Source organism: Mustelus asterias, chromosome 13 (genome assembly GCF_964213995.1).
Source record: "Mustelus asterias chromosome 13, sMusAst1.hap1.1, whole genome shotgun sequence".
NCBI lineage: Eukaryota > Metazoa > Chordata > Chondrichthyes > Carcharhiniformes > Triakidae > Mustelus > Mustelus asterias.
This window is the reverse complement of record NC_135813.1, coordinates 31,126,000-31,144,020: the sequence shown is the minus strand read 5'-3', so window position 1 is coordinate 31,144,020 and position 18,021 is coordinate 31,126,000. Positions and strand designations below refer to the sequence as shown.

General features: G+C 43.5%; 1 protein-coding gene across 3 annotated transcripts in view; it reads right to left on the bottom strand.

Annotated features, from left to right (window-relative positions):
- Positions 1-18,021, bottom strand: part of LOC144502555 (dual specificity testis-specific protein kinase 2) — a 108,442-nt gene that overhangs the window by 17,589 nt on the left and 72,832 nt on the right. For all 3 annotated transcript variants that reach the window (XM_078226644.1, XM_078226645.1, XM_078226643.1), the window contains exons 3-5: positions 12,797-12,918; positions 3,054-3,102; positions 2,791-2,940 (exon numbers count right to left, since the gene is read on the bottom strand). In XM_078226644.1, the coding sequence (XP_078082770.1) occupies positions 2,791-2,940; positions 3,054-3,102; positions 12,797-12,918 (321 nt within the window). The remainder of the gene's footprint in view (positions 1-2,790; positions 2,941-3,053; positions 3,103-12,796; positions 12,919-18,021) is intronic.

The following is an 18,021-nucleotide window of genomic DNA, read 5'->3' as shown; positions in this document are numbered from 1 at the left end:
GCTGATTCCTGGGATGGCAGGTCTGTTATATGAGGAGAGACTAAGTCAGTTAGGATTGTATCCATTGGAGTTTAGAAGAGTGAGAGGGGATCTCATAGAAACTTATAAAATTCTAACAGGGTTAGATAGGGTAGATTCAGAAAGAACGTTCCCGATGGTGGGGGAGACCAGAACAAAAGGGTCATAGTTTGAGGATAAGGGGGTAAACCTTTTAGGACTGAGGGGAGGAGAAATTTCTTCACCCAGAGAGTGGTGAATGTGTGAAATTCACTACCACAGAAAGTAGCTGAGGCCAAGATATTGTGTGATTTCAAGAAGTAATTAGGTATCGCTCTTGGGGCTAAGGGGATCAAGAGATATGGAAGGAAGGAGGGATCAGGATATTGATTTTAATGATCAGCCATGAATGGCAGAACAGGTTCGAAGGGCTGAATGGCCTACTCTTGCTTCTATTTTCTATGTTTCAAAGTAGCATGCTACATATTGTGGCAGAATAGCTTTGTATTCTCCAAGAATGATTCAACAATATCCTATAACACTACATGAGCTGCAGTCGATGTTTTTGTAAGGAGCTGGCCAACTGAACAGTGCAATTCCAGTTACATAACAGCTTTTAAAAATACACTGAAAAAGCATAAAGGCAACCCAGTTCTTGTGAATAATCCTTATTATCTGTATCCTACACACCATGTTTTCATCACATGATAAAGAGGAAGTGGTCTTTGTTCCACTCAATAAAAATCATTATTCATTTACCGCCATCTGAAAATTGAACAGAATGTTTATCAATATTTTACATAGAATGTTCTCTTTTTGTATCTCTGAATTGGTGAAGATTAGTTGTATTCAGGCAGCAACCTTGATATTTCTTTTGGTAATTGGGCTATTAATCATTCTATATTTCCCATTCAAAAGTTGCACCCACTTCAATCTTTCGAAACCCATTCTACAGTTAAAAGAAGAAAGCAAAGTACTTGACTATATCAACTTCATATTCTTTTTATTATTTTTGCTTATTTATTGCAGCACAGATATGGGCCCTTTGTCCCAGCCCACTTTGGTAACTGTAATTGTCTGTTATGCTGTTCAGTCAGTGTCAGTCAACCCTTTATTTGCAGCAATTCAAAGATTTCTTCTTCTGAAAAGCCACATTAATTTCAAGGATGTGATATTCAGAAATGTGGCAACGCCTTTTAATCCTTTTTTTTGCTTTTCCTAAATCCCCTGAATCTAAGATGAGAGGTTACCATTTTCTACAGCATTCTTTGTGGTTAGTTTGACGAGATATTATTAAACTAGAAAGAGTGCAGAAAAGATTTACGAGGATGCTACTGGGACTTGATGGTTTGAGTTATAAAGAGAGGCTGGATAGACTGGGACCTTTTTCTCTGGAGCGTAGGAGGCTATGGGGTGATCTTATAGAGGTCTATAAAATAATGAGGGGCATAGATCAGCTAGATGGTCAATGTCATTTCCCAAAGGTAAGGGAGTCCTAAAACTAGAGGGCATAGGTTTAAAGTGAGAGGGGAGAGATACAAAAGGGTTCAGAGCGGCAATATTTTCACATAGATGGTGGTGAGTGTCTGGAGCAAGCTGCCATAGGTAGGAGTAGAGGCGGGAACAATTTTGTCTTTTAAAAAGCGTTTAGACAGTTACATGGGTAAGATGGATATAGAGAGATTTGGCCAAACGCAGGCAATTGGGACTAGCTTAGTGGTTAAAAAAGGGGTAGCATGGACAAGTTGGGCTGAAGGGCCTGTAAACCTCTGTGACTCTATGGCTAAGATTGTCCATTTAAGAGTCATTTGCTGAGAAGCAGTTAACTGGAAATCAGGTTAACTAAAAATTGACTTGAGACTGCCCAGAACAGTTTGAGCTAAGGGACCAAAAAGAGGAAAGCATTTCATCGATGTGGCTGAGATTCAAACCCAAATCTCAGGAATGAAATACGACTGACTTAACACACAGCTCGACCTCGTGTCTAGAGAAAGAAGGCACTGGTGCGAGGCACTTCTTTGCAAGCTGTGCCCAGCATACCTTCTAATTCTATCTTTTACTCGCCTTCTATGCTTCTCCAACTTAATTCTAACTCTTTTAAACTCTAAAATGCACCATTACAATCTCTTACAGATTTGGCGCACTACATTCTGCACTCTCTCCTTTCGGTATGTACAATATGCTTTGTCTGTATAGCGCACAAGAAACAATACTTTTCACTGTATACTGATACATGTGACAAAAATAAATCAAATCAAGTCGGCACGGTGGCACATTGGTTAGCACTGCTGCCTTATAGCTTCAGGGACCTGGATTCGATTCCCAGCTTGGGTCACTGTCTGTGCGGCGTCTGTACATTCTCCCCATGTCTGCGTGGGTTTCCTCGGGTGCTCCGGTTTCCTCCCACAGTCCAAAGATGTGCGGGTTAGGTGCATTGGCCATGCTAAATTGTCGCTTGGTGTCCCAGGATGCATGGGTTAGAGAGATTGGCAGGGTAAATATGTGGGGTGACGGGGATAGGGCCTGGGTGGAATTGTTGTCGGCATAGACTTGATGGGCCGAATGGTCTTCTTCTGCACTGTAGGGATTCTATGATAAGTCCCTCACTTAAAAGCAATTCTGATTTAGGAACTGGGAAATAAACATAAATTCTTATTCGAGTAACCTTCAGTTGTAAAGAGAAAAAAATTAGGATGAAGTGTTGGAGATTTTAAAGAACAGAACACATTTTATTGTGACAGGTAATTTGAGGACAAGCTGAATATTTAAGTATATAAAGGCACTGTTTGTTACCTTGGAGTTTAAGTCCCTGTGATAGATATTCTTTGAATGTAGGTATACCATTCCTCGTGTAATATCTGATGCGAGATCCACTTTTTCCTTCCAAGTGAGATTAACTTCTTTGTTGGCTAGAAGTTCTTCCAGGCACCCGCCATTAATATACTGCAAAACAGTGCACACGCAAACATTTGAGAACACAACTGCACCAATTTGCTTGTCTCTTGTTTGCATTGTATTTGTGAGGTAAAACGATGTTTATATGAAATAGTAATTACCTCGAGCATAGGGTAGAGTTTATCTTCTTTAACACACACCCCCAGATACCTGGAAAAAAGTCAATATAAAAACTTTGTAAAGTAGGTCACAAGTTTTGCATTAATGTGTGTGACGCAGCAAATCTTTCCAGTGTTGATTTGGTACTTGGAGCAGAGATTACAATTTTTGACCTTGAAATTAGTGAATGATATCTTTCCTCCCTGTGTCCTGAGCAGCTAATACATTTGTGGTAGATAAGCAGGATGGAATTTAAGTGGAGGCGGTAGCCAAGTGGTATTATAGTTGGACTATTAATCCAGGAACTCAGCTAATGTTCTGAGGACTTGAGTTCGAATCCCGCCACGGCAGATGGTGGAATTTGAATTCAATATAAAGATATGGAATTAAGAATCCACTGGCGACCATGAAACTATTGTCAAGATGGAAAAACCCATCTGGTTCACTGGACGGCACGGTGGCACAGTGGTTAGCACTGCTCCCTCACAGCGCCAGGGACTCAGGTTCAATTCCGGCCTCGGGTGACTGCCTGTGCGAAGTTTGCACATTCTCCCTGTGTCTGCATGGGTTTCCTCCGGGTGCTCCAGTTTCCTCCCACAGTCTAAAGATCTGCGGGTTAGGTTGATCGTCCCTGCTCAATTGCCCTTTAGTGTCAGGGGGATTAGCAGGGTAAATACGTGTGGGGATAGGGCCTGGATGGGAATGTTGTCTGTGCAGGTTTGATTGGACTGTGGGAGGAAACCGGGAAACCTGGAGGAAACCCACGCAGACACGGGAAGAACATGCAGACTCCACACAGACAGTTATCGGAGACCGGAACCAAACCTGGATCTCTATTGCTGTGAGGCAGCAGTGCTAACCACTGTGCCACAGTGCTGCTCTATGCATGTGCTAACAGAGCAGTCTGCACTTGGATCGGGATATGGTAAATTATCAAAGGAATATTGCATTGGTATAGTTTGGCTGTTGTGTCTCACACCCTGCGACGAGCGAATAATAAAACTCCTCACTACTCTTTCACTATTAAAAAACACAACATATTGAAAATGTTTACTGATTACACATAATAATGCCAGAAAGGTTTTCATTAAGATATATGATATTATTATTGCATCATCATATATTTGTTTAAATCATTGGCATCTGTGTACCAAAGAGTTAATCACTTTGTTCCATATGCTGTGACATTATTAAATAAAACAGTATTATTTTCACTTGAATGAGACAAATTTAGATTAACAAATTATCATCATCATAGATTCCCAGGCAATGTCATAAGAATTACCTTCTATTTAATGATTTGTTAGGTACAATTACGCGAATGGTTTTGGGACTGGTTACATTTTTGCCCATCTTTCACCGAATTTCACCCATGTTGTACTTTTGTGCATGAGACCCCACTGGTCACCCAGGTGGTAATTGGCTATTCAGTCCTTTGGACTAGAAAGTCCCAAAAGGCTATCGCCGGAACTCCACTGCCTCGCCCGCCACGGAATCGGAGTGGGCGAGGGGCAGACAACGGAAATGTCCATTGACCTTGGGCGGGAATTTCCGGTCTCGCTCGAGGCCATAAAATCCCACTCTATAAGACCATAAGAAATAGGAACAGGAGTCGGCCATTCAGCCCTTCGAGCCTGCTCCACAATGGCTGATCTAAGACTTACTCCCTCCACTTTCCTGCCTTCTTTCTGTAACCCTTAATGCCTCCACTAATTAAAAACCTATCAATCTCAGCCTTGAAAATCATAGAATCCTTACAGAAGGAGGCCATTTGGTCCATCAATTCTGCACTGACTCTCTGACAAAGTATCTTACCTAGTGAGGCTGTGTTTAGAATACTGTGCACAGTTTTTGTCGCCTTATTTAAGGAAATATAAATTATCATGGAGGAGGTTTACTGGGATGAGCCTGGATACGGAACAACTGCCATATGAGGAAAGATTAAACAGGTTGGGGCGGCACGGTGGCACAGTGGTTAGCACTGCTGCCTCACAGCGCCAGGGACCCAGGTTCAATTCCTGGCTTGGGTCACTGTCTGTGTGGAGTTTGCACGTTCTCCCCGTGTCAGCATGGGTTTCCTCTGGGTGCTCCGGTTTCCTCTCACAGTCCAAAGGTTAGGTGGATTGGCCATGCTAAATTGACCCTTAGTGTCTAGCTAGGGTAAATGTATGGGGTTGTGGGGATAGGGCCTGGATGGGATTGTGGTCGGTGCAGGCTCAATGGGCCGAATGGCCTCCTTCTGCACACTGTAGGATTCTATGAGGTTGAGTCTCATAGAACTCCTTAGAGTTCAGGAGAATGAGAAGTGATATGCCCTATCCCCAAAACTGCACACGTTTATCATGACCAACCCACCTAAACTGCACATCTTTTGACTGTGGGAGGAAATCAGAGCATCTGGAGGAAACCCACGCCGACATGGGGAGAATGTGCAAACTCCACACAGACAGTCACCCAAGCCAGGAATTGAACCCGGGTCCCTGGCACTGTGAGGCAGCAGTGCTAACAACTGTGCCACCGTGCCACCCTAAATGTTCAAGGACTCGACCGCCACAACTTTCTGGGATAAAGAATTCCGAAGATTCACCACTCCTTCAGAGAAGAAATTCTTCCTCAAATCCATCTTAAACGAGCACTCTTTATTCTGAAACTGTGCCCTCTGGTCCTACACTGTCCCATAAGTGGAAACATCTTCCCAACATTTACCCTGTCTAACCCCCTAAAAATCTTCTGTGCTTCAATCATACCACATCACGTTCTCCTGAACTCCAAGGAGTACAGGCTCAACCTGTTTAATCTTTCCTCATATGGCAGTTCTTCCGTATCCAGGATCACCCTAGTAAACCTCCTCCATGATTATATACCTTTCCTTAAATAAGGTGACAAAAACTGTCACAGATGTGGCCTCACTAGTACCTTGTAGAGTTGCAGCAACACCTCTTCACTGGTGTCAGCCCCCTTGGAATATAAGCAAGCATTCCATTTGCCTTCCCTATTACCTTCTGCACCTGTTTGCTAGCTTTCTGAGCTTCATGAACAAGGATCCCCACGTCCTTTTGAGCTACAACTTTCTGCACTCTCTCTCCATTTAAATAATAACCCGCCTTCTTATTCTTTCTTCCAAAATCTGCGTGGAGCTGACTGATCTCAGGAGGTTGTGATGAGGGCGCTGTAATTGCTTTAGTGCCATGAGCTACGGGGAACGAACGCAGCCTATGGTCCCTATTGGAGGACGCACACCCATGGATATGAGAAGAGGATCAAGTAAAGGCAAAATACTGTGGATGCTGGAAATCTGAAATAAAAACCAAAATAGAAGATAACCTCAGGATAAACTCAGCAGGCTCTGAAAAGGAATCGTATGGACTTGAAAAGTTAACTCTTTTTCTCTCTCCACAGATGCCGCCAGACTTGCTGAGTTTGTCCAGCACTTTCTGTTTTTATTATAGAAGAAGGGTCAAGACCTGACTCAACTGTGAAATCTTCCACTGTTGAAAAGATTCATGGTTGAAAAGTCAGGCCTGGGATTTGCTGACTGGCACTCCTGATAAGCTCCACTCCTTGCTAAGAGTACCAGTCGGAGCCAGCCTTAAATAACAACTTTGTTTAACAAGTCAAAACAAAGCAAACATTGGAACAAACTATTAGTTTCTGGCATCAATGGAACAGTCATTTAGGGAATAAAGATCAGGTACATGTGATGCATTTTGGAAGAAATAATGTAGGGAGGAGTTATACAATAAATGGCAGAGTCATCAGGAGTATAGAAACACAGAGGGACCTAGGTGTGCAAGTCCACAAATCCTTGAAGGTGGCAACACAGGTGGAGAAGGTGGTGAAGAAGGCATATGGTATGCTTGCCTTTATAGGACGGGGTATAGAGTATAAAAGCTGGAGTCTGATGATGCAGCTGTATAGAACGCTGGTTAGGCCACATTTGGAGTACTGCGTCCAGTTCTGGTCGCCGCACTACCAGAAGGACGTGGAGGCATTGGAGAGAGTGCAGAGAAGGTTTACCAGGATGTTGCCTGGTATGCAGGGTCTGAGCTATGAGGAGAGATTGGGTAGACTGGGGTTGTTCTCCTTGGAAAGACGGAGAATGTGGGGAGATCTAATAGAGGTATACAAGATTATGAAGGGTATAGATAGGGTGAACAGTGGGAAGCTTTTTCCCAGGTCGGAGGTGACGATCACGAGGGGTCACGGGCTCAAGCTGAGAGGGGCGAAGTATAACTCAGACATCAGAGGGATGTTTTTTACACAGAGGGTGGTGGGGGCCTGGAATGCGCTGCCAAGTAGGGTGGTGGAGGCAGGCACGCTGACATTGTTTAAGACTTCCCTGGATAGTCACATGAGCAGCCTGGGAATGGAGGGATACAAACGATTGGTCTAGTTGGACCAAGGAGCGGCACAGGCTTGGAGGGCCTAAGGGCCTGTTTCCTGTGCTGTACTGTTCTTTGTTCTTTGTACATTGGAAGAGTATGCAAATTATTTTTTTAAATTTCAAATTTCTGAATTTGAATGAAAGATTTCAGATATGGGCTTAATGGGTTAGTAATGATGTTCTACACAGGGGAGGGGGGAGGAGATCTTACTGGCTCATCACGCTGGTTGATTAGCATGGCGAGCCAACAAGATCGGGTGAGAGATGAAAAATCGGGTTCGTGCCCAGTGTTTTGCCTCTTGTGATGTTACCAGCTCCGGAAAGGGGCATAATTGGGGTAAAGAATAACTGAATATAAACAAATTGGTTGTGGTCTATAGTATACCGCACACATATCTTGGAAGACAGTTCACTGAAAGCTGCATTGCAATGTGTGGCCACAGTAAGGAAATCTAACCCAATCATGTGATGTATAGCCAGAAGGATAAGCCATAAATTGTGAATGATGATAATATATCAGTGGAAACCACCGATACAGACATGGCTGGAGTACCGTACACTGGGAGATCCGGGCACCTGGGTAATGACACCCATAAAGCTCTGTTGCCAAGTTCCAGGCAAGAATAGGCTCTGCCCCCTCCCCCTGCTGGCGAGAACCACACTTGGACTCTTGTATTTTCTAAGTGCCGTACAATAATGGGCAAGATTTTCTCCCCTTTTTCACTCTCATTCGGCACTTCGAATTTTATTGGTAAGATCACCCCCACTGGGTATTTCTGATCACAGGTCAACTAAAGGAGAAAGCTGATAGCGGGTCTGGAATCCTCCACCGAACAGCACAGACAAAGTAGAGTTCCTGTTTACACCACTCAATCACACTCTAATCCTGGTGCCCTTCATTCTATCTGATGAAAGCCAGAGAGACTGCCTCGATGATGTATTCTCATGAAGGAAGTTTGCGGGGGGGGGGGGGGGGGGGGCAGTGGTTAGTGTTTTTTTCTGGTGAGGTTTTTGAGCTTTCATTGCAATACATTATCATCGTGCTGCCACAAAAGAATTAAGAGTTTGGAAATGCAATTTCCAAACAATCAGAATGTGTCAGAATTGTTTGGATATATTGATTTTAAAAAACTAACCACTTGCAAGTTAATACCTACTCCTTGTAATTCCAGATCGTAAATGTCTGAAACTAAATCCGTTGGTAAGACTATTTGATTAATTCATCAATCCTGCACTTCCAGCAGAGAACTACACGCTAAGAAATCACAGATCAAAGAATTGACACTAAAGTCGATAGCCCAATCCTTTTCTCTTTGATAGTAGATTTGGTGAATTGACCATTACATCTTTGCTTTTAAACCATTTTACTGAAGTAGAAGGAAATAAAATTAGCAAATGGAGTTAAGCTGTTATTTCATTGCTACAAAGCCCAATGGAACATAGAACATAGAACATTACAGCGCAGTACAGGCCCTTCGGCCCTCGATGTTGCGCCGACCAGTGAAACCAATCTAAAGCCCATCTAACCTACACTATTCCAATATCATCCATATGTTTATCCAATTATCATTTAAATGTCCTTAATGTTGGCGAGTCCACTACTGCTGCAGGCAGGGCATTCCACGCCCTTACCACTCTGAGTGAAGAACCTACCTCTGACGTCTGTCCTCTATCTATCACCCCTCAATTTAAAGCTATGTCCCCTCGTGCTAGCTATCGCCATCCGAGGAAAAAGGCTCTCACTATCCACCCTATCTAGTCCTCTGATCATCTTGTATGCCTCTATTAAGTCACCTCTTAACCTTCTTCTCTCTAACGAAAACAACCTCAAGTCCCTCACTTTTCCTCATAAGACCTTCCCACCATACCAGGCAACATCCTAGTAAATCTCCTCTGCACCCTTTCCAATGCATCCACATCCTTCCTATAATGCGGTGACCAGAACTGTACGCAATACTCCAAGTGTGGCCGCACCAGACTTTTGTACAGCTGCAACATGACCTCCTGGCTCCGAAACTCAATCCCTCTACCAATAAAAGCTAACACTCCGTATGCCTTCTTAACAACCCTATCAACCTGGGAGCCAACTTTCAGGGATCTATGCACATGGACACCAAGATCTCTCTGTTCATCCACACTACCAAGTATCTTACCATTAGCCCAGTACTCTGTAATCCTGTTACTCCTTCCAAAGTGAATCACCTCACACTTTTCCGCATTGAACTCCATTTGCCACCTCTCAGCCCAGCACTGCAGCTTATCTATGTATTTTATATTAACGCTGTTTGATCTAGAATTTTAATATGTGTGTCGTGGTTTGTCAGACCATCACATGCGGCACAGTGGCACAGTGGTTAGCACTGCTGCCTCACAGTGCCAGGGACCTGACTTCGATTCCCAGCTTGGGTCACTGTCTGTGTGGAGTTTGCACCATCTCCCCGTGTCTGCGTGGGTGCTCCGATTTCCTCCCACAGTCCAAAGATGTGCGGGTTAGGTGGATTGGCCATGGTAAATTGCCCCTTAGTGTCAGGGAGACTGGCTCGGGTAAATGCGTGGGGTTATGGGGATAGGGCCCGAGTGGGATTATAGTCAGTGCAGACTCAATGGGCCAAATGGCCTCCTTCTGCACTGTAGGATTCTATAAGCTTTTTAAGCTGTTACTTTACAATACACATGTCAGCTTGATAGTTTCATAAGAAAAATGGGCTTTTTCATTGAGATTGGAGTCTCTAAAGTGAAAAACACCAGCTTTTTAAACTCGCAATCAGCTTTTGAAACCCATGTTGCCACTTATTAGCATTACAAAGAAGAAAGACACCTTTTGCAGTCCAATGATGTGCAGGTTAGTTGGCTAAATTGCGCCTTTATTGTCCCATAATGTGTAGGTTAGGGGGATTGGCCAAGGTAAATGTGTTGATTACAGGGATAGGGCGGGTGCATGGGCCAGATACTCTGTCATGACAGAGAGTCGGTGCAGGCTTGATAGGCCGAATGGCCTATTCTGACTATAGGAATTCTATGACTCTTTTCATTGGGACTAAGGGTTCACTGTCTTCCAACTCATACCAGACAAAGGTCAAACTGAAACCTGTATGAATGAACCACGTGGAAAGCAAAACTCAGATTGGCACCATTGAGAGCCAATTGAACCAGTTGAAGGAGGTTCACAAGTCTGTTCAAGCTAATCAAACTCAACTACTTTCTACCCACTGTTGGTTGCACACAAATCTTGGGAGTTTGAGGGGGATTTCCACACTCCCCATCCCGCCCCCGTGTTTTGCCGCAGAGAAGGTGGCCCGTCATTGGCTGGCGGTGAGATCTTCCAGTCCCACTGCTGTCAACTGGGTTTCCTTTTGTTCGCACCCTCCACCACCCGGGAACCTGCGGCGGGGAGTTTGCCATAGGCGAGACCGAGTGATCCCGTCGGCGAGAAGGGTTGGAAAATCACACCCAATAACAATCTGTCTGATTTTGCTTCCACTTTAATGAACGGGAGAATTTGATAAGGCCAGAGCAAACCTACGTTCTACCTGTATAGTGCTTAATGCCCAGACAATAAATGAGTATAAATTAACCCTGATGTTTTTGTGTGACATTCCACCCCATGCACTCGTTCAACTGAGACATCAAAATATATCAAAAATTATAGGGCTAGGTTCTCAAGTTTGAAACAAAAATTGTGTCGTTGAGGGAGGAATGAGGGTATTGAGTCACAAATGAGAGTTTTACACCTGGAAGAGAAGTTAAAAATCAAGCCCCCCACATGAAGTCTTTACAATTATTTCATTTCCTTTTTATTCTTAAAAACCTTTCTTCCAGGATGGATATATTTTGCGATGAAGAGCAAAGTTCCAAATAATAGAAAATGCAGGGTCAACGGTCAAAGTTATGTGCCTCCCAATCCAACTGGCAAAGAAGCCTTGCTCCTTCAGCTATTCCCCTTCACTGATTTCTAATTCCATTGCTGCTGTAAATTGTGTCTTTATGTACTTCAGATTTTATGCTGTGCCACAAAAGTGACGAGTGTTGAATAAACCCTGGTTGGAAGTCATCTAATTCTTAGGCCAATTAATCACAGGGCAAGAGCAAAAGGAATTTACTGTGAACTAGCAGCTAATCCTCAATCCCTGCCCATAGAGCAGACCAGGCTCTGAAGACCAGCAACACCTACAGAAAATAATTGGCCTTCACTTCCTTCATACCTTTGATGCTGTGCAGTCTGAGATGTGAGACGCATGGCCTGAATTTTCAGGATGGTGAGTGCTCAGTGCCCGGCTTCCTGAGAGTTGGTAGGGAATGCACTCTAACAGGCCCGGTGCCATTTCACACTCAATTGACCAGCAGGCCAGCCACTTAAAGGCCTTAATATAGGCAAGGGCAGGCTTCCTGAATGAGACCCTGCTTGCCCTAACCTAAAATCTGCAGGTGTGATCCCAGGAGGAATCCCGTCCATGCAATCTTATGACCACACCCCTACTCCCCAAAACCCATCACCATCCAGCCTCAGAACCTACGGGGAATCGGGGAGGGACGTAAAATTCTGGATCATGTACTGGATACAGGATTAAGTTTAAAGTTTATTCATTAATGTCACAAGTAGGCTTACATTAATGCTGCAATGAAGTTACTGTGAAAAGCCCCGAGTTGCCACACTCGAAAACCTCTTTGGGTACACTGAGGGAGAAATTAGCATGGCCAATACACCTAACCAGCATGTCTTTCGGACTGTGGGAGGAAACCAGAGCACCTGGAGGAAACTCACGCAGACACAGGACAGACAGTGACCCAAGTCAGGGATCAAACCCGGGTCTCTAACGCTGTGAGGCAGCTGTGCTAATCACCGTGCCACCATGCCACCCCACAGATCATCTAGATATATACAGATAGATAAACACATCTTTGTGTTGCAAGTATTTTAGCATAGTTGCTATGTTACAGGACTGGTAAATTTTGAAATTAAAATTCAATACATCTTGTAATTTGTGCCGTTAAGGCTGTTTTTTGTCAAAAGGTAACTAGCTCAATAATGCCCTTTGATGCAAAGGAATCTCTAATCTATACCCAGTACGAGCTTCAGGTGACCACTGACTCACACTCCACTGTTGGTCCTTAATACCTTCTTAAATTGACCAATAAACTACTAGATTAGTAAGTAAAAATTGCTTTGTTCACTAAAAGGGCAATTGTCAATGTCACCCACATTCTAAGAACAAATAATAGCATGAATGATTTCTGGATTTTTGCGTAGTTACTATTGTAGCAAAGGGCTGGCATTGAATTTTATAACTACCATTATTTAATGCACTCTCAATAAAGAACTTTTGGAACAATTAATCAGGAATTAAAATCCCTGACTTGTACCTGACAATGTTAGGATGAGAGAGTTTCTGGAGAAGGCTGATCTCTCGTACAATGACATCTTGGTCAACATCCTGCTTGTAAATTTTCACCACCATAACTTTATGAGTTGTATTGTGAGTCACCTGTTGAAAGAAAGGAAGAGAGAAAGAGAACGGATTACAAAGGAAGCACCAAAACAAAAGTAGTGTTAGGTGAGGTGAGAGTGACTGCTTTTGACATCAAGTGAATAAGACATCAAGGAGCCCTAGCAAAACTGAAGTCAATAGGAATCATGGGAGAAATACCCCGCTGTTTGGAGTCATGCCTGGCACAAAGGAAGATAGTAAGAAGTCTCACAACACCAGGTTAAAGTCCAACAGGTTATTTGGTAGCAAAAGCCACTAGCTTTCGAAGCGCTGCTCCTTCATCAGGTGAGTGGGATATCAGTTCACAAACAGGGCCTATAAAAACACAAACTCAATTTACAAAATAATGGTTGGAATGTGAGTCTTTACAGGTAATCAAGTCTTAAAGGTACAGACAATGTGAGTGGAGAGAGGGTTAAGCACAGGTTAAAGAGATGTGCATTGTCTCCAGCCAGGCCATTGTCCAGTGTATTGTCCTGGCTGGAGACAATGCACATCTCTTTAACCTGTGCTTAACCTTCTCTCCACTCACATTGGTCTGTACCTTTAAGACTTGATTACCTGTAAAGACTCGCATTCCAATCATTATTTTGTAAATTGAGTTTGTGTCTTTATAGGCCCTGTTTGTGAACAGAACTCCCACTCACCTGATGAGGGAGCAGCGCTTCGAAAGCTAGTGGCTTTTGCTACCAAATAAACCTGTTGGACTTTAACCTGGTGTTGTGAGACTTCTTACTGTGTCCACCCCAGTCCAACGCCGGCATCTCCACACAAAGGAAGATGGCAGTGGTGGTTGAAGGTCAATCATCTCAGTTCCAGGACATCACTGCAGGAGTTCTTCAGACGAGTATCCTAGGCCCAACCATCCTCAGCTACTTCATCAATGAACTTTCTTCATAAGGTCAGAGTGAGGATGTTCACTGATGACTGGAGTGTTCAACACTATTTATGACTCTTCAGATACTGCAGAGTCAATGTTCAAATGCAGCACCACCTCGACAATATTCAAGCTTGGTTTGACAAGTGGCAAGTAACATTCAGGCCACACATGTTCCAGGCAATGACCATCTCAAACAAGAGAGAATATAACGATCCCCCTTTGATATTTAATAGCATTACCATCACTGAATCCCCCACTATTCGGGAATTACCATTGACCAGAAGCTGAACTGGACTAGTCATGTAAATACTGGGACTACAAGAGCAGGCCAGAGGCTCACAATCCTGTGGCTCCCAAAGCCAGTCCACCTGGCTCCCAAAGTCCAAAGCCAGTCCACCATCTGCATGGCACAAGTCAGGAGTGTGATGGAATACTCCCCACTTGCCTGGATGGGTGCAGCACCAACAATACTCAAAAGCTTGGCACCATCCAGGGTAAAGCAGCCTAACGATTGGCACCCCTTCCGCAAACATTTACTCCCTCCACCACTAACGAACAGCGGCAGCAGCTTGCGACATCTACAAGATGCACTGCAAGAACTCAGCAAGCCTCCTCAGACAGCATCTTCCAAACTCACAACCACCACCATCTAGAAGGACAAGAGCAGCAGATACATGGGAACGCCACCACCTGGGAAGTTCTCCACCAAGTCGGTCACCATGTTGACTTAAAAGTATCATCATTCCTTCACTGTCACTGTGTCAAAATCCTGAAACTCCCTCTCTAACAGCACTGTGGGCATAGCTACACCACATGGACTGCAGCAGTTTAAGGCGGCAGCTCATTTGTAATCCAGAGATCCAGGGTAATATTTTGGGGACCTGGGTTCAAATCCTCCCATGACAGATGGAGAAATTTGAATTCAGCAAAAATCTGGAATGAAAAGTCTAATGAAGACCATGAAACCACTGTCAAGTGTCGTGAAAATCCATCTGATTTAATAATGTTCTTTAGGGAAGAAGATCTGCTGTCTTTACCTGGGTTGAGCTACATGTGATTCCAGACCCACGGCGATATGGTTGACTCTTAAATGGTCTAGTAAGCCACTCAGTCCAAGGGCTGAGGCGATTAGGGATGGACAATAAATGATGGCCTTGTCAGTGATACCCACATCCCATGTAAGAATAAAAAAAGGTGCACATTCAGGCGAGAAAACATTAAGTTTAGGTACTTCAGTTCATATAGTCTCAATTGGCATCTGATCCCTACAGATACATGTGAGAATGGATATAGGGCCAAGTAGTCACAGCTGCAGTGCAGAAGCAGCATGGACCCTACAAACCTTCATGTTTCCTTCATGGTATCCAGGACACATGTTTGCACTCAGAACTTAAGTGCAAGATATCTTGGCATTTCAGCAAATTACCTCTAAGCTTCAGAGACTCATAGATTCACCAGTCCTATATACTTATGTAATGGTAACTAAACATGAATGTGTATTATGAATGGTTACACTTTTTTGGAAGAGGGGAAATTATCCTTTAAAAGAAAGCGATGTTGTTACTGTGCCTTTAAGGAATAGCAGCATGGCATCACTCAAAGGGAAGTGTGTCATGTGATCCGATATTACTTTTGCTTTTGAGCATGTGCGCATGCACACAGCTCTGCTGCTGATGTCTTCAAGGTTTGTACCTATGTATACCTGTTTTCATGTGCCTCGTCTTAAATAAATGAAGCCACAACATGTTCATCCAATCCCTTATGAGCAGTTTTTAAAATTCATTTATTTGATTTATTGTCACAGGTATTGGGATACAGAGAAAAGTGTTGTTTCTTGCGTGCTGTACAGACAAAACATACTGTTCATAGAGTACATAGGGGAGAAGGAAAGGAGAGGGTGCAGAATATAGTGTTACAGTCATAGCTAGGATGAAGAGAAAGATCAGCTTATTATATGGTAGGTCCATGTCAGCAGGGAAAAGCTGTTCTTCGGTTGTTACGTGATCTCAGACTTTTATATCTTTTTCCTGATGGAAGTCGGTCAAAGAGAGTATGTCCAGGATGCATGGGGTCCTTGGTTATGCTGGCTGCTTTTCCAAGGCAGCGGGAAGTGTAGACAGAGTCAATGGATGAGAGGCTGGTTTGGGTGATGGACTGAGCTACGTTCACAACTCTTTGTAGTTTCTTGTGGTCTTGGTCAGAGCAGGATCCATCTCAAGCTGTGATACATCCAGAAAGGATGCTTTCTATGGTGCATCTGTAAAAATTGGTGGGATTCGTAGTGGACATGCCGAATTTCTTTAGCCTCCTGAGAAAGTAGAGGCGTTGGTGGGCTTTCTTAACTATAGCATCAGTGTGGAGGGACTAGGGCAGGTTGTTGGTGATCTGGGTACCTCAAAACTTGTAGCTCTCAACCATTTCCACTTCATCACCGTTGAGAGTGGGGCATGTCCTCCATCTACAGGATGTGGCCATTGCTGGCTGGGTCAGCATTTGTTGTCCATCCCTAACTGCCTCCATTTCAGCTGGCAGTTGAGAGTGAATCACACTGTTGTGGATCTGGAGTCTTGTGTAGGCCAGACCAGGTAAGGACGGCAGATTTCCTTCCCTAAAGGACATTAGTGAACCAGATGATTTTTTTCCAACAATCGACAATGGTTTCATGGGCTTCATTAGACTTTTAATTCCAGATTTTTTATTGAAATCAAATATCACAATGTACCATGGTGGGATTTGAACCCAGGTCCCCAGGTCTTACCCAGGGTCTCTGGATTACTAATCTAGTGTCAGTAACACTACGCTACAGCCTTCCCTCAGTTGGTGCATTTACATTATTATAACAGCGCCACTCCCCCTCAGCCTATATCCACATTTTAGAATCCACTGAAACATTTTTGGTGCTGGTGAAATAAAGTCAACTTTTATAAGATCACTGTGCTCTTAAACTCTTTACCAAATGTTATATCTTGCTCGCGACTCATAGATCCCACATAGGCAGCTGCAATATTGTTTTGTAGTGTTTCCCAGGTAGCAGACAGAAATCCCGAGAACAGCATTCCAACCCCTGAAGCATATCTCACACATTTCATTCACTGCAACTCAAACGCTGAGTTTCTGAGGCAGCAACCGTTCCATCACTGCCTCTAAAATTGCTGCCAACATCTAGAAACATAGAAACTAGAAGCCATACGGCCCTTCGAACCTGCCCCGCCATTCATTTTGATCATGGCTGAACATCGAATCTACACCATTAATAATCTGCAATGCCAGTCAATTTCAGGGTTTACCTTCTGAAATGTGAAAATATTAAATCTGAGTAACAGCAACAGCTACGGTGCCAAAGACACATACCCAGAATGTCTATCCCTTGGAACTATGAGCGCAAAACTCTTAAGCTCTGAATAATTAATAAAATGGTAAGAGAGACAACCTGAGCATTCTCTTGTATGCCTGAGTCTGAAGTGGTAGCTTAGTCAACATGTTGCTGGACTAATAAACCAAATGATCAGGAGGCTTGAATTCAAATCCCACCACGGAATTTAAATACAGTTAATTAAATAAATTTGTAATTAAAAATTAGTATCAGTAGTGGTGACCACAAAATGATCACACTGTCAAAAATGCCTTTGCTGTTCTTTAATTCCCTTTAGGGCATGAATTCCCTGCTCTGCAGTTCAAAGAGATAGCCCACCAACTCAAAAGCAATTAGGAATGGGCAGTGATAACCCACTTCCCATGGAATGAACAAAAGACTGGAGCAGAAAGTTCTACTACTGTCTGTTTAGAGTTGCATAATATGGAGATGCCGGCGTTGGACTGGGGTGAACACAGTAAGAAGTCTCACAACACCAGGTTAAAGTTCAACAAGTTTATTTGGTAGCAAATACCATAAGCTTTCGGAGCGCTGCTCCTTCGTCAGATGGAGTGGAAATGTGCTCTCAAACAGTGCAAACAGACACAAAATCAAGTTGCAGAATACTGATTAGAATGCGAATCCCTACAGCCAGCCAGGTCTTAAAAGTACCATAACCAGATTTAACTTCTAGATTTACAAATATTTCTATGCTAAGTTTAAGTCCAACTATCCACTGTCTTAAACGCTTCAGGCTCTGATTTTACAGCCCGCAACTGAAGACCAGTTTTTCTCCAGAGTGCAAAGCATTTCAAGGGGTTATTTTCTGACATAAGAATGAAACCTATTTCCAGTCGACGAACATGCA